This window comes from Salmo salar, chromosome 27 (assembly GCF_965601325.2).
Source record: "Salmo salar chromosome 27, fSalSal1, whole genome shotgun sequence".
In the NCBI taxonomy this organism is placed as follows: domain Eukaryota; kingdom Metazoa; phylum Chordata; class Actinopteri; order Salmoniformes; family Salmonidae; genus Salmo; species Salmo salar.
This window is the reverse complement of record NC_138317.1, coordinates 4,378,332-4,399,448: the sequence shown is the minus strand read 5'-3', so window position 1 is coordinate 4,399,448 and position 21,117 is coordinate 4,378,332. Positions and strand designations below refer to the sequence as shown.

Here is a 21,117-nt window from a genome sequence, read left to right as displayed (position 1 = left end):
GGATGGTAGCGGTTTGAACAGGCAGTGGCTCGGGTGGTTGTTGTCCTTGATGATTTTTTTGGCCTTCCTGTGACATCGGGTGGTGTAGGTGTCCTGGAGGGCAGGTAGTTTGCCCCTGGTGATGCGTTGTACAGACCGCACCACCCTCTGGAGAGCCTTGCGGTTGAGGGCGGTGCAGTTGCTGTACAGGATGCTCTCGATTGTGCATCTGTAAAAGTTGGTCAGGATTTTGGGTGACAAGCCAAATTATTTCAGCCTTCTGAGGTTGAAGAGGTGCTGTTGCTGCTCCTTCACCACACTGTCTGTGTGGGTGGACCATTTCAGTTTGTCAGTGACGTGTACGCCGAGGAACTTAACTTTCCACCTTCTACACTACTGCCCCGACGATGTGGATGGGGGGGTGCACCCTCTGCTGTTTCCTGCAGTCCACGATCATCTCCTTTTGTTTTGTTGACGTTGAGTGAGAGGTTGTTTTCCTGACACCACACTCCGAGTGCCCTCAACTCCTCGTTATAGGCTTTCTTGTCATTGTTGGTAATCAAGCCCACTACTGTTGTGTCATCTGCAAACTTGATGATTGAGTTGGAGGCGTACATGGCCACGCAGTTGGCCAGGTGATGAGCGGTGCCAGGTTTCCTCCAGATGTGACTTTTGGCATTCAGGCTAAATAGTTCAATCTTGGTTTCATCAGACCAGAGAATATTTTTTCTCATTGTCTAAGAGTCCTTTAGGTGCCTTTTGGCAAACTCCAAGCAGGCTGTCATGTGCCTTTTACCGAGGAGTGGCTTCCGTCTGGCCACTCTACCATAAAGGCCTGATTTGGTGGAGTGCTGCAGAGATGGTTGTTCTTATGGAAGGTTCTCCCATTTCCACAGAGGAGCTCTTTCAGAGCGACCATCGGGTTCTTGGTCACCTCCCTGACCAAGGGCCTTCTCCCCCGATTGCTCAGTTTGGCCGGGCGGCCAGCTCTAGGAGTAGTCTTGGTGTTTCCAAACTACTTCCATTTAAGAATGGAGGCCACTGTGTTCTTGGGTACCTTCGATGCTGCAGAAATGTTTTGGTATTGTGTGTAGATTGAGGATGTTTATTTAACTGAGTGCACTGATGTTGGGCGATTAGGTCTGGCTCGCAGTCGGCGTTCCAATTCATCCCAAAAATGTCAGGGCAGGGCTCAGGGCAAGCCAGTCAAGTTCTTCCACACCAATCTCGAGAAACCATTTCTGTATGGACCTCACTTTGTGCATGGGGGCATTGTCATGCTGAAACAGGAAAGTGCCTTCCCCTACCCAAAGTGTTGCCACAAAATTGGAAGCACAGAATCGTCTAGAATGTAATTGTATGCTCTAGCGTTAAAATTTCCGTTCCCTGGATCTAAGGGGCTGAGTCAAAACCATGAATAACATCCCCAGACCATTATTACTTTACAGTTGGCACTATGCATTTGGGAAATTAGCATTTTCCTGGCATCCACTGAACCCAGATTCGTCTGTCAGTTTGCCAGATGGGGAAGCATGATTCATCACTGCAGAGTACTGCTCCAGAGTCCAATGGTGGCAAGCTTTACAACACTCCAGCCGACGCTTGGCATTGCGCATGGTGGTCTTAGGCTTGTGTGCGGCTGCTCGGCCATGAAACCCATTTCAGGAAGCTCCCGACAAACGGTTCTTGTGGTGACGTTGCTTCCAGAGGCAGTTTGGAACTCAATAGTGAGTGTTGCAACCGAGGACAGACAATTTTTACCCGCTTCAGCACTCGGCGGTCCCGTTCTGTGAGCTTGTGTGGCCTACCACCTTGCAGCTGAGCCGTTGTTGCTCCTATATGTTTCCACTTCACAATAACAGCACTTACAAATGACCGGGGCAGCTCTAGCAGTGCAGAAACTTTATGAACTGACTTTTTGGAAAGATGGCATCCTATTCTACTGCCAATGTTTGTCTATGGAGATGGCTGTGTGCTCGATTTTATACACCTGTCAGCAATGGGTATTGCTGAAATAGCCGAATCCATTCATTTGAAGGTTTGTCCACATACTTATGTATATACAGTACCAGTCAAAAGTTTGGACACGCACTCATTCAAGGGTTTTTCTTTATTTTTACTTTTTTCTACATTGTAGAATGATAGAAGACATCAAAACTATGAAATCACACATATGGAATCATGTAGTAACCAAAAAAGGGTATTTTAGATTCTTCAAAGTAGCCACCCTTTGCCTTGATGACAGCTTTGCACACAACCAGCTTCATGAGGTATTCACATGGAATGCATTTCAATTAACAGATGTGCCTTGTGGAATTTCTTTCCTTCTTAATGCGTTTGAGCCAATCAGTTGTGTTGTGACAAGGTAGGGGTGGTATACAGAAGATGGCCCTATCTGGTAAAAGACCAAGTCCATATTATGGCAAGAACAGCTCAAATAAGGAAAGAGAAACGACGGTCCATTACTTTGACTGACCTTCATGTCTTAACCTGTTATGGATAGGGGGCAGTATTTTCACGGCCGGATAAAAAACGTACCCGATTTAATCTGATTATTACTCCTGCCCAGAAACTAGAATATCCATATAATTATTAGCTTTGGATAGAAAACACTCCAACGTTTCTAAAACTGTTTGAATGGTGTCTGTGAGTATAACAGAACTCATTTGGCAGGCCAAAACCTGAGAAGATTCTGTACAGGAAGTGCCCTCTCTGACCATTCCTTGGGCTTCTTGACTCTCTTTATTGAAAACTGAGGATCTCTGCTGTAACGTGACACTTCCTACGGCTCCCATAGGCTCTCAGAAGGCGGGAAAAAGCTGAATGATGTCTTTGCAGCCCCTGGCTGAAAAACATTAGCGCATTTTGAAAGTGGTCGATCTGAGTACAATGAGACTGAGGCGCGTGCACGAGCCGACCCCATGTTTTTATTCTTTCGTCTTTGAACGAAAACAACGACTCCCAGTCGGAATATTATTGCTTTTGTACGAGAAAAATAGCATAAAAATTGATTTTAAACAGCGGTTGACATGCTTCGAAGTACGGTAATGGAATATTTAGAATTTTTTTGTCACGAAACGCGTCGGGCGCGTAACCCTTCGTCACCCTTGGATAGTGTCTTGAACGCATGAACAAAACGCCGCTATTTGGATATAACTATGGATTATTTTGAACCAAACCAACATTTGTTATTGAAGTAGAAGTCCTGGGAGTGCATTCTGACGAAGAACAACAAAGGTAATCCAATTTTTCTTATAGTAAATCTGAGTTTGGTGAGGGTCAAACTTGGTGGGTGTCAAAATAGCTAGCCTGTGATGGCGAGCTATCTACTCAGAATATTGCAAAATGTGCTTTCACCGAAAAGCTATTTTAAAATCGGACACCTCGATTGCATAAAGGAGTTCTGTATCTATAATTCTTAAAATAATTATGTTTTTTGTGAACGTTTATCGTGAGTAATTTAGTAAATTCACCGGAAGTGTTCGGTGGGAATGCTAGTTCTGAACGTCACATGCTAATGTAAAAAGCTGGTTTTTGATATAAATATGAACTTGATTGAACAAAACATGCATGTATTGTATAACATAATGTCCTAGGGTTGTCATCTGATGAAGATCAAAGGTTAGTGCTGCATTTAGCTGTGGTTTTGTTTTTTGTGACATTATATGCTAGCTTGAAAAATGGGTGTCTGATTATTTCTGGCTGGGTACTCTGCTGACATAATCTAATGTTTTGCTTTCGCTGTAAAGCCTTTTTGAAATCGGACAGTATGGTTAGATAAAGGAGAGTCTTGTCTTTTTAAAATGGTGTAAAATAGTCATATGTTTGAAAAATTGAAGTTTTGGGATTTTTGAGGAATTTGTAATTCGCGCCACGCCTATCATTGGATATTGGAGCAGGTGTTCTGCTAGCGGAACGTCTAGATGTAAGAGTTAATGTGTAAAATGTAAAGTTTGAAAGTTTCTTCAAGTGCAGTCACAAAAACCATCAAGCGCTATGATGAAACTGGCTCTCATGGGGACCACCACAGGAAAGGAAGAGTTACGTCTGCCGCAGAGGATAAGTTCATTAAAAAGTTACCAGCCTCAGAAATTGTAGCCCAATGAAATACTTCAGCGTTCAAGTAACAGACACATCAACATCAACTGTACAGAGGAGATTGCATGTATCAGGCCTTCCTGGTCGAATTGCTGCAAAGAAACCACTACTTAAGGACACTAATAAGCAGAAGAGACTTGCTTGGGCCAAGAAACACGGGCAATGGACATTAGACTGGTGGAAATCTGTCCTTTGGTCTGAGGAGTCCAAATTTGAGATTTTTGGTTTCAACCGTCTTTGTGAGACGCGGAGTAATTGAACGGATGATCTCTGCATGTGTGGTTCCCACTGTGAAGGATGGAGGTGTGATGGTGTGGAGGTACTTTGCTGGTGACAATGTCAGTGATTTATTTTGAATTCAAGGCACAGTAGACCAGCATGGCTACCTTAGCATTCTGCAGCGATAAGCGCAAACCAGGTGGGATATCATTTTGTTTTTCAACTCGACAATGACCCAACACACCTCCATGCTGAGTAAGGGCTATTTGACCAAGAAGGAGAGTGATGGAGTGTTGCATCAGATGACCTGGCCTCCACAACCACCCGACCTCAACCGAATTGAGATGGTTTGGGATGAGTTGGACCGCAGAGTGAAGGAAAAGCAGCCAACAGCATATGTAGGAACTCCTTCAAGACTGTTGGAAAAGCATTCGTCATGAAGCTGATTGAGAGAATGCCAAGAGTGTGAAAAGCTGTCAAGGCAAAGGATGGCTACTTTGAAGAATCTGAAATATAATTTGAATTTTATTGGTAATTAAAAAAATACTACATTATTCCATATGTCTTATATCATAATTTGTCTTATATTATTCTACAACGTAAAAAAATGTAAAAACTTTTTTGACTGGTACTGTATAGGGTATATTAAGATGGTATTATGTCTATTTTGCCCAAATGTATGAAGATGAGATGTAAGCTCCAATGGGTATTTGGCAACCTTGTAAATAACACTGTTATAAGTTATAAAGCTGCTATCAGTTAAGTTAGGCTATAGTCTGCCAGCTGTTTTTGTTAGTCACCCCTCATGTTGTCCATCCTCCGGTATCCCCATCCTTCAGTTTCCTCATGCTGTTTGCGTATTCATGCAAGAGCTCTGGAGGAGACCCAGAATGTGCTGATATGCATTTCCCTTTAGCAAAGTCAATGTTAATACCGTTAGGAAATGCCTGGCTATGTATGTGAAAGAATGTGCTACAGTAAGCACGTTTGAGTGTATTATCATGGTGGAGAATCATTTGTTTAATTCCAGTAGTATTCCCTATTGAAATGCCATTTTGGCAGTGCTGGGTGTAGTACCACTGCTCACCACTATGATTGCACAATACCTGGCGACTCAAACGGATTTGTTCCCCCATTGCTCTAGGTTTGCTACATACTTCAGTCTGAGACTGCTATCGTTGAAGTTGTTTGCGGTGAAATCAAAATTAGTGGTGTTGTGCAAAACAGTCATGCAATTGGATCATCTCTTACCAATCAGAGTATTGCCGCTTTGAAATACCCACGTATGTTCTGGCTCTGGGCCAACCCATCATTTTCTGGGACCAATCAGAACAGTTAGTGTTTCGTTCTAGATATCATTGAGGAGGTACTCAGATCCAGACTCATTGCAGCGAAGAAACTAACGTCCATGGGCCTAGTGTTTGGCGGAAGCAAGGAGTTTGGGTAGCCAGGCAAGATTTCACCCATGCTTTGTAAAAGTTTCTAGTGTGCTACTTAGCCTTGAATTTTATTTCACCTGGGGACAGTGTGCTGCAGTGTTGTCACGGTATTGTACTGAAACAACTGGCTGTTGAGTAAGGTTACACCATCCATCACTTTTAACACCACAACCATTGTTTTCCACTGACAGGGCCAGGACTATATAATCTGAGGTCAATTATAAATCCTGCTCTTTGCTGACTGTCAGGGTTGAAAAACTGACCCAAGCACAAAGATCCCTGTTGCGCACATTAATCACATTCTTTTGTGATGGAGCGGGAGATCGTGGGTGTGGGATCAATTTCCAGATGGCGCTACACTTTATGGAAATCCTGAGGATTAATGGGAAAATGGCTAATGTGAAGGACCCGGCTATCATTGCCCACATTTAGAGTCCGATGCACTGCATACATTCAAGTTAAGGTAATGCATATTTGTGGACTGTTATGGTCTTGTAAAGTTGACAATTTTATCACCAGCTTAAGTCAGAACAACATTCCCTTTTGGGAAGCTGCATGCAATGTACACAGGAAAGGTATTGAACACCAGAGATTTAGTTAAAGCTGTCTTGAGTGTTAATGCAAAGGGACTGGTGAAATATGACCATTATCACGGATACATCTTCTGCTGCAAGATACAAATTGCCCTAATGAAACAACATATGAATAGATTAAAATAGGCTGGTATGCTAAATGAGCCTCTAGAACAAAGCAACAAGCTCCAAGGCCAGATGATGCTAGCTTGGAATCCAGGCAAATTAATTACATTTGCCAAAGTGAGAGCTAATTACTCGTGCCTATACAGAAATAAATTAAATCATTCAAAATACTACACCAGAGAGCATGATTTGGCCACAGAGGATCATTAACTTCTTCTTATTTTATTAGCTGTGTGTTTAGTTTTAAGCGTGCAGTTAGGGAAACGCGCATGGCAAATAGCTTACCAAATAGATGTTTAAAATCTTCTCTCATTTGGCACTTTGGGGTGGACCCACCTGTCTCAATCAATGAAAGAAATGGACAAGATGGCGGTGTACACATTGTTGGATTGCTTCATTGATCAAAAATTGATTTATTTTAAGTAAAAAAAAAACAAAAAACTTTTTTTTAATTCAAACAAACCACCTGCAACTGCACAGAGACATTTTAGAACATACATGTTTGATCCGAAATCAAGAACGAAAATAGTGTCGGCAAGTTAAGGTTGGCCAAATTCTCTGTCCTACGCCAAACATAGCCAGCAGATCTGACCCTCTAGGGTTGGACAGCATTCATATGTAGATTAAGACACCACAGAGCCGGTGCGAGATATGGCTCGGAAAACATACCTCAATCCAGGGTTGAGAAATGCGTAGTACTCCAAATTGTCCAATTATCCCAACTGTTACACCTAATGCAGCTGTAAGCAAGCGGGTCGGATCTGTTGGCTATGCCAAACAGTACCTATTCTGTAACGGCTAATGGAGCATGACATTAGCCAGTTACAATCTGCTAGTGTAATGGCTGTCGTAGGGGAGAGAGGACCAAGGCGCAGGGGTTGCGTGCTCATCATATTAATTTATTAAATAAATGTGAACACGGGAAAAACAATAAACAAAAGAACGACAGCCGACAGTTTCGCAGGCTAAATAACTAGCAGTGCAAAAGACAACTACCCACAATTAACAACCCCAAACACATACCTATATATAGGACTCTCAATCAGAGGAAAATAGAAACACCTGCCTCCAATTGAGAGTCCACACCCAAACCTAGACATAGAAATACAAAGAACTAGAAAGAACATAACCCGGAACTAACAAATCAAACCCCCTTTAAATACAACACACACACGCGCACACACACACACACACACCCCAAACCACAGAAAACAAATACCCTCTGCCACGTCCTGACCAAACTACAATACAAATAATACCTAAACTGGTCAGGACATGACAGCTAAGTTGGTGTTAGTTAAAGCTAACAGCATGTCTTCATCAAGTAAGGTTAGCCTATCAAATGAACAATTACCCCTCCAACACAAATATAAAAGTACAGTAGGCCTACCTTACAACATTACAAGAAACCATGTTTCATTTGTATAAATATCATGCAAATCATTAGGCTACATGTGGTATAAGAAAATTGCTATTGAAAATGTGGGTATAATTCACCGGGAAGTTAAGATGAGCTGTTTGATATGGAAGCCCATTCTCGCCACCCAAGAATAAAATGCATATATTCATAAAGTATTCAGAACCCTTGACTTTTTCCACATTTTGTTACGTTACAGCCTTATTCTAAAATTGATTTAAATTAAAGTTTTTCCTCATCAATCTACACACAATACCAAAATTACAAAGCGAAAACAGGTTTTTAGAAATTTTGGCCAATTTACTAACAATAAACAGAACTACCTTTTACATATGTATTCAGACCCTTTGCTATGAGACTCGAAATTGAGCTCAGATGCATCCTGTTTCCATTGATCATTCTTGATGTTTCTACAACTTGATTGGAGTCTAGCTGTGGTAAATTGAATTGATTGGACATGATTTGGAAAGGCACATACCTGTCTAAGGTCCCACAGTTGACAGTGCATGTCAGAGCAGAAACCAAGCCATGAGGTCGAAGGAATTTTCCGTAGAGCTCCGAGATGACAGGATTGTCTGCAGCATTGAAGGTCCCCAAGAACACCGTGGCCTCCATCATTCTTAAATGGAAGAAGTTTGGATCCACCAAGACTTTCTAGAGCTGGCCGCCCGGCCAAACTGAGCAATCAGGTGAGAAGGGCCTTGGTCAGGGAGGGAACCAAGAACTCAATGGTCACTCTGACAGAGCTCTAGAGTTCCTCTGTGGAAATGGGAGAACGTTCCAGAAGGACAACTATCTCTGCAGCATTCAACCAATCAGGCCTTAATGGTAGAGTGGCCAGACGGAAGCCACTCCTCAGTAAAAGGCACATGACCGCCCTCTTGGAGTTTGCCAAAAGGCACCTAAAGACTCTTTGACCGAGAAACAAGATTCTCTGGTCTGATGAAACCAAGATTGAACTCTTTGGCCAAGCATCACATCTGGAGGAAACCTGGCACCATCCCTACGGGGAAGCATGGTGGTGGCAGCATCATGCTGTGAGGACGTTTTTCAGCAGCAGGGACTGGGAGACTAGTCAGGGTTGAGGGTAAGCTGAACGGAGCAAAGTACAGAGATCCTTGATGAAAACCGGCTCCAGAGCGCTCAGGACCTCAGACTGGTGAAGGTTCATCTTCCAACAGGGCAACGACCCTAAGCACACAGCCAAGACAACACAGGAGTGGCTTCGAGCCAAGTCTCTGAATGTCCTTGAGTGGCCCAGCCAGAGCCCAGACTTGAACCCGATCGAACATCTCTGGAGAGACCTGAAAATAGCTGTGTAGTGACTCTTCCATCCAACCTGACAGAACTTGAAAGGATCTGCAAAGAAGAATGGGAGAAACTCCCCAAAAACAGGTGTGCCAAGCTTGTAGTGTTACACCCAAGAACACTCAAGGCTGTAATCGCTGCCAAGGGTGCTACAACAAAGTAGTAAAGGGTCTGAATACTTATGTAAATGTGATATTTTAGGTTATTTAAAAATCTGTTTTTGCTTTGTCATTATGGGGTTTTGTGTGTGTGTGTGTGTGTGTTTTTGTGTGCGTGTAGATTGAGGAGGAAAAAAAAACAATTGAATACATTTTAGAATAAGGCTGTAATGCAACAAAATGTGAAAGAAGTCAAAGGGTCTATTTTCCAAATGCACTGTAGATCATGCATAGGTTTTTTTTCTTCATTTGTAGCATTGTGTGGCAATTTCCATCAATCCACATTGTAGAAATCAGCACAGCAGGGCTGCCGGTAAATGTGTGGAGAGTTGACATTTGCCCCAGCACTTTTGAGTTGGTTTAATAAAAATAGACACGACAGCATTAAGAGGGACAAAGTACTTTTTAGACTGATTTGCCTCATAATTTGTTTGACAGGACTTCCTAGGGCCAGGAGTTTATTTATGACCTGATTAGAAAAATGCTGGTCCCATCGTAGTCCATTCTTTACAGTTGATTTATTACTATGTCATCCCCTACAACTAGGGTCTGAAGGTTACCTGGTCAGGTTAGCCTACCAGATCAGGAAAAACTCTGGGCCCCAGGAAAACAATTCCGCCCCCCCCCCCACCACCACCACTCTGGGACCTGTGGTGCCACCTCTGAAATCACCACACGTAGAAATGAAAAAACATGATCTATCTAAAACTGGACTTATCTGTAGTATCAACATTTAAAAACAACTGTGCCCGGGAATGGGCTTCAATAGTTTTATGTGGATCATTACAGCCAGCAGCTACTGCGACAATTACAGAATGTAACAGGCTGCAATTTCAGGTAAAACTAAATAAAGCAAGCCTCAAATATAAGGAAAATGTCTATACATTTATACTGTAGGAGTTTTGAGCTCAACAAGAATATTCAGTTTAAACTGCCCTGTTCAAAGGGGGGGCAATTGTCGGGTGAGTAACTTGCAAAGTAAGAATTTCGTAAGTATAGACTATAGTAATGTCTCTCGAGAATCTCTCCAATGTCTATCGTCAATGTGAAAATGGTCTATGATGATGGTCCTGTGTGGCTCAGTTGGTAGAGCATGGTGTTTGCAACGCCAGGGTTGTGGGTTCGATTCCCACGGGGGACCAGTACAGAGAAAAAATTTATGAAATGTATGCATTCACTACTGTAAGTCGCTCTGGATAAGAGCGTCTGTTAATGACAAAAAAAAAGATGATGCTTTCTGTTCTGGTTGTAGCAGTGTGGAGGTTTGTGTCTGTGGGTGGTGTTGACCTGTAAGTGCTCGCTCAGCTTGTTCCAAAGCCTGGTCAATAGAGGTGCTTCTCTAATCGCACTTTGGAAAGAGACGATTGATCAGCAGTAAGGGAATCTCCAGGTAATAACACTTCAGGGTCTAGATGGCCATACAATGAAAGGCCAACCAAACAGGGTAACACACTGTCTATGTCATGAATGCTTTGTTGTGACAAGTCAGCATAATGGGTGACAAACTGCTACTGTCCCATAGCCAGGACTGGGTGTGTCCTTTACTTGCTCTGTGTATGTCATGTTGCAGGCTCTGACTGAAATTAAATTAGGCCTAAGCTTGGGGCCATTCAATAATCAAAGGTAACAAACCTGTCTGATTCCGTTTTTAATTTTCACTTGGCGAGCTGTGAGCTCCAGCCTCTCCACTCAAGGTACCTATACACTCTAATGCCTTCTTGGGTAATTTGGGATAGCTAGTGGGTAGGTGTTGATGTCACTTCTTAATGCGCTCAGTAATATGGCTCAGTAATGTGGCTGAAACCTCTATAATGAAGAGCTCCTGTGAAATATCTATATTTGCATGAAAGGTGAGAGGAATTTTTGTGGTGGAAACATTGAGGAGGATGGGAGACCCACGGTATAGGCGCGGAATGCATGGAACGACAAAGTGTGTTTCAAGAATCGTCAGACTATTTGAACCTAAAGCATTTTATAAAGACATTTATTTATAATACAATGTTATGAGAAATGGAAATGAGAGGGCTACTTACACTGTGTTGGGAAGGGATCACCATGGTGATTGAAGGAGGGTATGAGGCATGAGTTGAGGTGTTCATAAGCTTGACAGGATTTGACTGGGAAGATAAACAATATCACAACACAGACAAAAGAGCTAAGAATGAGTTAGTCCAAATAAGGAGTAAAATCATTGATGTGTAATAATGTGACTGTATGTGATTGACTCTACATACAGTAATGAGAGAAAATTTATAGGGGTACACAGTGCTTGGAGAGGAAACATTCAATGTGCCAGTGGATGAGGACACATGAGACATGGCTTCGGTTAATGTCAGGAGAGAGTTGACAATGGTAGTGGAGTGGTCATCATCTCTTAATCAGGGGACTTAGCTGTAAATACAAATAGCAGATACATTACATTACAGCTGCGCCATCGTAGGTTTGAACAACAAGTTTCTCTATGAACTTAAACTCGGAAGTCTCAAAATTCACACAATCAAACACAGACTGTGCCTCTTGCCCACTTGACACATCAAAGTAGCCAAAGAAACGTTCCTGAATAAAGCCCTGATCATCCACATACCTGACCATATCTGACCATACCTGACAACTGCAAGCAGACTGGTGGCACCATTAGGTGCCAGAGTGGTGGGGCAATTTTTACCCCCTGGGGCACAGAGTTTTCCCTTATCTATTAACCTAACCAGGAAAACTCTGGACCCTAAGGTATGATAGTGATTTAATCAGCTGTAAAAAGGTTTTATAAGGGCTATGATGGGACCAGTTTTTCCTAATCAGGTCACATGGTTTTAAAAAAAACTTCTGAAAAAAACTCCTGGCCCTGGGGGGGATGAAAACCCTTTCAAACTGCAGCAACCTTATACTTGTTCATATTAATTATATTTAGACTAGATTAGGAGGGGGATTTCCTCTTCACAGAGACAACTGCTAGACAATAGAACTCACTGGGCTGAGCTTGCTTTATGCATGTTTGCATCATGCACGCTTATGCAACTGTAGGCTTTATAAAAAATGAACTCATCTGTTATCACTATGTTGTATTGATTATTTCCAGTTAATCATTTTGGGTTGAAAACGTATAGGCAGCCTAGCCAACCCAATTTTGAATATAAAACTAATTTCATCACATTCACATTTTCTCCTGACATACAAATTGACCATAAAAACAACGTGACCAATTAGTTTACCCGAACAAATGGACAGGGCACATAGGCTGTATGCTATGGAACGCCGTTTGGGTCTTTGCATGTCAAAAAGATACATGTCAAATAACACTGCATTCATTAATGTTTTACGTAGTTATTACACATTGATTACACTATCACTCGTATTTCATATGTCACAACGATTCATCGATACGTATGCTATGATGCTGGTAACGTTATCTTGCGCACCTACAGTGCTGGTCATAAAAAAAGCTAGCTAGCTCATGATGCAAACAATATTCTTCCCCAAAAACATAGCAAAACGACAATCTGTTTCAGTAGCTATAGTTGCTAGTAGTATAGTTGCTCTAAAATAACCCTAATTTATAAGACAGTTCTTATTTGATCAATGGTGGTCAGACCCATCTATGTAAAGCTAGCCACAATAAGGACTAGCCACAATAGTGAACTTTGTGGTTAGCCTTCAAAATAAAAGTGTCATGCTAAACAGGTTTGAAATGTTATGTAAAATCAACAAAAGACAAACATTTGTTATTTTAACAAATCTGTTGAAATCACACTGGATGTATTAGACTTTAGAATTGCGTTGGGGACATACCTATTTCACTGTACAGCCTTACCCCTTGTCATTGATCCACAATCCACAGGTATCAGTCTACTCAGTGACACCCAGAGAACATTAGTTTCGTAGCTCTTACTGTGGGACTCTAAAACTGTAAATTGAGCTACATTTGTTGTCATCCTATGTGAATTGAACACTATTCCAGAGGAAAAACAATACTGCGTGGATGTTTTGGAGTCTGAAAACTCTGAGGACATTGGGAAAAAATATCTTGGGTATTGAGTAGACTGTTACCCCATTTCATTGATCCCCAATCCTTAGGTAAAGCTGTACAGTGCCATATGAATGTCAATGCACACAATATGCTGACTGGGGAGGTGATTTCACACAGTCACAGTCCTGCGATAAGAGCTACAATGCTAGTATTTGTGTAAACTCTTTACGGTGTGTTCTGTAGGTGTCACCGAGTAAACTGATACCCCATTTCATTGCTTCACATTCCAACCATGTTTGACATTATCTAGTCTAAATATGGCATGATTCCACTAATTGTAACCTTCTGCATAACTTTCAAGAGGTACTTTTTGAAGGCAAACAGCAAATTCCAATATTGTGCCTAATCGTTATTGTGGCTAGCTTGACAACAGATAACCCGGTCCGGGTCGAGCCTCATGAAGCTAGCTGGCTGCTTATAACGTTAGCTTTGGGCAACAGGGTTTAGTAGCTGACTAGCTTTGTGTTCTTGTGTTTTCACTGTCCTAACATAATCTAACTTTATGCTTTCGCCGTAAAGCCTTTTTGAAACTTTGAATTATGACATTTTGTTGATTTGAATTTGGCGCTCTGATTTTTCACTGGCTGTTGAATAGTGTGAACCGTGGGTTGGACGGTAGCGTATCACGTAGCCCAACCGCTGTGACAGATTGAAGTTCAACAGGCGAACAACAAGTGGCTACCTTGCTAATACCAGAAGTTGCGGTCCAGCACAACATTCTACAATTCACTTCTCAGGGCTACGTGATACGCTACCGTCCCACCCACGGTTCACACTATTCAACAGCCAGTGAAAAATCAGAGCGCCAAATTCAAATCAACAAAATGTCATAATTCAAAGTTCTCAAACATACGACTATTTTACACCATTTTAAAGATGCACTTCTCCTTAATGTAACCACGTTGTCCGATTTCAAAAAGGCTTTACGGCGAAAGCATAAAGTTAGATTATGTTAGGACAGTGAAAACACAAGAAAAACCACAGCCATTTTCCAAGCAGGAGAGGAGTCACAAAAACCGTAAATTCAGCTAACATTATGCACTAACCTTTTGACGATCTTCATCAGATGACACTCCTAGGACTCAATGTTAGACAATACATGTATGTTTTGTTCGATAAAGTTCATATTTATATCCAAAAACAGCATTTTACATTGGCGCGTGATGTTCAGAAAATATTTTGCCTCCAATACTGCCGGTGAATCAGCACAACAATTTACAAAAATACTCATCATAAACGTTGATAAAATATTAAACTGTTATTCAAAGAATTATAGATGAACATCTCCTTTATGCAACCGCTGTGACAGATTTCAAAAAAGCTTCACGGGGAAAGCACACTGCAATAATCTGAGTACGGCGCTCAGAAAAAGACATCAAGCAATACAGATACCCGCCATTTTGGAGTCATCTAAATCATAAATAGCATTAGAAATATTCACTTACCTTTGATCTTCATCAGAAGGCACTTCCAGAAATCCCAGGTCCACAATAAATGTTGTTTTGTTCGATAAAGTCCATAATTTATGTCCAAATACCTCCTTGTTGTTTGCGCGTTCAGTAAGCTACTCCAAATGTAGGAAGCGTGCCGAAAATTTCACGACAAAAAGTTATATTTACGTTCGTTGAAACATGTCAAACGTTGTAAAGCATCAATCTTTAGGGCCTTTTTAACGTAAAACTTCAGTAATATTCCAACCGGACGATTCCAATGTCTTGACAAACGTTATGGAACACATGAACGCGCATAATTGAGGCCATGTCATTCTCTCGGTCATCAAACTCCAGGAGGTCTTGTTCGCTCTCTGTTGACTGCAAAAGCCTGAAACACGTTCTAAAGACTGTTGACATCTAGTGGAAGCCTTAGGAAGTGCAAATTAAACCCTAAGTCACTGTATACTGAATAGGCCCAGTCTTGAAAAACTACAATCCACTTCCTGGTTGGATTTTTTTCTCAGGTTTTTGCCTGCCATATGAGTTCTTTTATACTCACAGACATCGTTCAAACAGTTTTAGAAACTTCAGACTGTTTTCTATTCAAATCTACTAATATGCATATCCTACGTTCTGAGCCCGAGTAGTAGGCAGTTTAATTTGGGCACCTCATTCATCCAAACTACTCAATACTGCCCCCGGGCCCAGAAAGGTTAAACTGTGTAAAGTAGTGTTTTTTGACATGTATCTTTTTTTGACACGCAAAGACCCAAACTGCATTCCATAGTATACAGCTGTTCTTAGTAACGTTAGTAGCCTAGAGTTGATCAGACTGAAAAATTGTCTCGTTTTCATCCCATACAGCATGTCAGATCTCTAATGTTTAGGTGAAGCCTAAGCTGCTTCCCCATTTATGTAATGACTTTTTGCTTGTGTCTGTCTGGAGTGATTATGTGTTATCATCTTTGCTAAATAAATACCGGAGGAAAGTGGAAAGCTTACTTGAGCGAGTGAAAAACATTATCTGCATCAACCTCTCTCTTTTTAATCTAACGTTTAATGAATGATGCGATGGAAGCTATCAAATCATTCTGAATTGATTTCGACATCCCAGAAAATGTGCAATTACCTCTGCAACCTCCTTGTAGTTGTCCTTGTTAGCGGAACTTTCCCTCTCGTCATGTCCTCTAAAAGCCAGTTCTTGCAAAAACGCAGTGGTGTTGACAAGCCACTTGAAAACATACCTGTTTCAAATCAGATTGTATTGGTCAAATACACAGGGTTAGCAGATGTCAATGCGAATGTAGCGAAAACATTTTTATTTTTTTATTTTCTCATAGTGTTGCACAGTTTGAATACACAGACCTTCGCCATGATCGCTGCCGCTTTTTCCCCAGAAGGTTGAATCTGATGTGGACATTAATATGCTCCCTGCTTTTGTTTTGCCGTTTTAGCTGAACGACCGATGTTCTTCAGGTCACAGGTCACTTCAGGTCCTTTCGCCCATGGCTCAGACTTTCCAAAAACCAGGCAAGGTCGGCAATACAGGTGGCTTGATGAAAGGCTAACCAGCTAACATATGTTTGATACCAATTTGTATTGAATGCCCTCACTTTTTCATTCTTCTTCATGAAACTGATCTCAGGCAGAGGTCGACCCTTGGTTTTAATTCGCACCTTTTCCGTGTACCCCAGTGAATGAATGGGGTAAATGCCAACAACATTTTCGTTAGCGTTGGCGGTGAAAACTGCACACTCGAGCTGGTAGCTAGCTTGCTACTGCTACTTGCCACGGAAGTTAGCAAGGCAAATTGAAATAGATTGCACTAACTGGACACTACAATAAAGTTCTAAAACCAAGAAAACCATTTATAATCTACCTCTTTCGTCTCATGTAATTTGAAAAAACTAATTTGAATTGAATAATATCCAAGAAATGCTCAGCTATCACTTTTCAATCTCTATCCAATATTGCTCTGCGAAACAACCCCAATACAACACACTAGGTTAATTCTCTGATCCTAATCCTATGATTGGATGGACAACATGTCAGTGCATACTGCAAAAGCTTTGATTTGTTGGAAGTCCTCCGGAAATGGTCATAATGACCATGTTAGCCAATGGAAGGGGGTGAGGCCTACAAGGTTTTATATTGAAGTCAATGTACCCAGAGGAGGACAAGAAGCTAGCTGTCCTTGGCTACACCATTGTGCTACCCCAGAGAGTGCTGTTGAAGTTACTGTAAACCTTCATTGCAAAACAACAGTGTGTTTTAATCAATTATTTTGTGGCGTATGAATGTATTTAGTATAGTTTTATCTAAAAAGTATAACTTTTAGTGTTTCACTATTAAAAACAAATGACATTTCACTGAGGAGGATGGTCCTCCCCTTCCTCCACTGGTGTGCATGTGTCTCTTGCGCTCTTTTTCTCTGTCTCGTGACTGTATTACTTAGCAGTTGCAATTACTGCTAAAGTAATAGCAGAATTATTAAACAATGATGAGGACGTAAAGAAACAATGCCTAAAAAAATCTCTCCCTCTCTGTTCCCCTCTTTCCCTTCTCTTTTCTCTTTCACTATGGATCCCTTTTCTCTCACCCTCTCATACAGGTACTTTGTGCTGGATCCAGAGCTGGGACAGCTGCGGTACTTTGTACATGAACAGGGCAAGAGCCAGAAGCCCAGGGGCTCCCTGCCTCTGATTGGTGCATCGGTTGTCCAGAGTGATGAGGCACCACACATGTTTATCGTCAACTCATTCAATGGCGAGCTTTACAAGCTCAGAGGTACGCAGACACTTATTGCCAATCATTCAACTTCCACAAATTAAACGGTTATAATATGAAGTATTTATTTTACATGCTGCCTATTCAGAGATTGGGCATACAGGGAGATTGCTTGGGGACATTGGGATGATTGCATTGCTTTCTGGGGGTTTGCAGTTACGTCATAGAGTGATACCACTTGAGCAGCTTAAATTGTGCAACTGCCGAAAAACATCCCTTTGTTTGGGAAAAGCACATCATGAAATTGAACCTGTAATGTTATAACTTAGCTTCATAAACATTTCATGAGTTGCATTACGAACTTTCATTTCCCACATTTGACATGAGTTTGTCAGAAGTAGGACTGGGACGATACCAGTACCGCAATGTTTTTTTCCATGGCAAAAATGAAAACACGAAGCAGACCAAGCTTTTTGGTCCTTTAAAAACCTGCTGGATATCAAATATTGTGTGCTGTAGCTTGAACAAAAAAAAAAGTTGACTCTGGATGACAAAATAATGATGTTTGTTTCCAACCTTAGGGCTGTTTTCCTAAAGAAGTTAAAACCGCTTTGTGTTTTGTTTCCTTGGCACGATACTAACGAGTATCGCGGTTCTGGCATCGTCCCGGCTCTAGTCCGATGCTTGTATCTACTGATTCAGCGAGAGTCTACCTGTCGCTCTGCTTTAGTCTCTGGAATGTCCCCATACATTCCCCATGGGAGGTATCAGAATAACTTGCCCTAGATCTGTGGATGATGTAGTGATCCATCTATTGAGCTCAGAGCAAGTGATAGTCCCACAGAGAATAAGTCATTGTAGTAAATCAATGCAGGAGTACAGGGATCCACTGTCTACAATGCAGATATGGAATTAGATACAGCTTAAATGAAAGAAGGTTAAATGACAGTCCTTATCAAAGAAGCTAGTTGGGTGCATGTTCTATTGCTTGGAAGGTCAGAACACTATACTTAGTGGCTTACAAATCATTCTTTTCATTGGGATGGGGGCAATTTATTTCAAACTTCAGTTTGCCAGAGTTAAACCAAATGATGGGGACCAATACCCACACCCCTTGAGTGTAGCAGCTTTTCATGAGTTGACTAAGATTAGTAGGTGCAGTTTAAATCACACACAGGTTGCCATGGAAACCCCAGGCCTCTATGGGGACGGGAGAAGATCAAGGTTCAGCCAGGAACAAGTTTCCTATTCAACGACCTTCGGCGAGTCTGCAACAACAGACCCCTCTTTTAGTATCGCCTTACGGGTGATTTGTACAGCCCAGATGTGAATGTGTCCTTTCTTTCCATGATGTGGATGCACTTGAATTCCCTTTCACAAATTTGTCAAGTGCCAAGTCACTGAGAAGGTTCATATTTCTACAAGCCAATAATCTCCCTCCAGGTGTCCTTGGTCGAACATTTTAAGTTGAATTTAAGAATGTTGTATTGAAGCCATGGGGAATTATGTGAGATCTGATACAGGCGCCAAAGCGCAGGCTCTGTCTTCATCTGTTATCCAACCAAGGGAGCATAGGGTAATTAGTTTTAGTCTTAAGAGAGAGGGAGCATTCTGTTTCGAGCTTCGCCCAGAGCCATGCTCATTGCTCCTGAGAGTATGACATAAAAAGGGGGGAAAGCATGAATTGAATCATGTTTGAATGATCAAATGTAAAATGAAAGCTGTTGATCACATGATGCCATCAATAAGACAATACGGGTGTTTATAAGGGTCAAGTCGTTCTCACTGCTTTTCAAGGGGGCTAATTGAGATGCCTGACTGCATATCATACATTATTGTGAAGTAGCATAATGCTTTATAGAGTCTTTGGTAATAATGGCAACAAAATAAAACCTGTAGGTTCAATCCCACTGCAGAATCAGACAAAGATAAAATATTTTAAAAGATCAATGGAACATTAAAAAACATTGAATATTGCCTAGAACAAATTCAATCTCACCTATAATAAGTATCCATATTACATCTACAGTTGAAGTCGGAAGTTTACATACACCTTAGCCAACTACATTTAAACTCAGTTTTTCACAATTTCTGACATTTAATCCTAGTAAAAAATCCCTGTCTTAGGTCAGTTAGGATCACCACTTTATTTTAAGAAATGTCAGAATAATAGTAGGGAGAATTATTTATTTCATCTTTTATTTCTTTTATCACATTCCCAGTGGTCAGAAGTGTACATACACTCAATTAGTATTTGGTAGCATCGCCTTTACATTGTTTAACCTGGGTCAAACGTTTTGGGTAGCCTTCCACAAGCTTCCCACAATAAGTTGAGTGAATTTTGGCCCATTCCTCCTGACAGAGCTGGTGTAACTGAGTCAGGTTTGTAGGCCCCCTTGCTCGCACACGCTTTTTCAGTTCTGCCCACAAATTTTCTATAGGATTGAGATGGCCACTCCAAAACCTTGACTTTGTTGTCCTTAAGCCATTTTGCCACAACTTTGGAAGAATGCTTGAGGTCATTGTCCATTTGGAAGACCCATTTGTGACTTCCTGACTGATGTCTTGAGATGTTGCTTCAATATATCCACATACTTTTCCTTCCTCATGTAGCTATCTATTTTGTGAAGTGCACCAGTCCCTCCTGCAGCAAAGCACCCCGACAACATGATGCTGCCACCCCCGTGCTTAACGGTTGGGATGGTGTTCTTCGTCTTGCAAGCGTCCCCCTTTTTCCTCCAAACATAACGATGGTCATTATGGTCTAACAGTTCTATTTTTGTTTCATCAGACCAGAGGACATTTCTCCAAAAAGTACGATCTTTGTCCATTTCCGTGTACCAGTTTTGTGCTCTTCCCGTGCACCAGTTCTGGAGGTCTACTTCACCGGCCACTAGGCGTCCCATTCCCCCTGATTTAGTAATTGTATACATGTGCCCTCTGTTCACCATTGTCTGGTCGGTTATTGTTTACATGTCCGTTGGTCTTGTGAGTACCTGTGCTTTGTTGTTTCGGCTTTCGTTCTCCGTGTATTGTGTACTCATTATTACGGGCCTCATCCTGTGTAATTATTATAGGTTTAACCTTGCTCTTTTGTTTTGCGTTGCATCCCTGTGTTTGTTTTGATCTTTGTCCCCGTGCCTTTCATGGCATGTTGTATTTTTTGGTGGAGTATTAAAACCCCCTATTACGTATTCCTGCGCTTGTCTCCAATCATACAACGTGGCAGCCGAGAGTACTTAGCACCTCTGAACCGAGTGCCAGCCGTAATTTGCGAACCTAGTGCGCACCAATTTTACATGTAAAATCAAGCGAAAATGTTGGCAGTCAGACATCTACAGCGGGTGGTCCCTAAAACAGTGTGCTGAACGATCGGTAGACGAACGCTAGATCCACATTCGGTGTGATGTGTGCCTTTTTAATAGGGCTTTGGGCCACCATGAGCCAGAACAGCTTAAATGCGCCTTAGCATAGATTCTGAAACGTCCATGAGAAATTCAATCATTTGATGTTTTGTTGATGGTGGTTGAAAACGTTGTCTCAGGCGTCGCTCTAGAATCTCCCGTACGTGTTCAATTGGGTTGAGATCTGCTGACAAAGGCTGCATTTACACATGC

General features: G+C 41.6%; 1 protein-coding gene across 2 annotated transcripts in view; it reads left to right on the top strand.

Moving 5' to 3' along the window:
* LOC106588203 (oxysterol-binding protein-related protein 10) overlaps positions 1-21,117 on the top strand; it is a 159,175-nt gene that overhangs the window by 13,802 nt on the left and 124,256 nt on the right. For both annotated transcript variants that reach the window (XM_014176964.3, XM_014176963.3), the window contains exon 2: positions 17,385-17,560. In XM_014176964.3, coding sequence (XP_014032439.1) covers positions 17,385-17,560 — 176 coding nt within the window. The remainder of the gene's footprint in view (positions 1-17,384; positions 17,561-21,117) is intronic.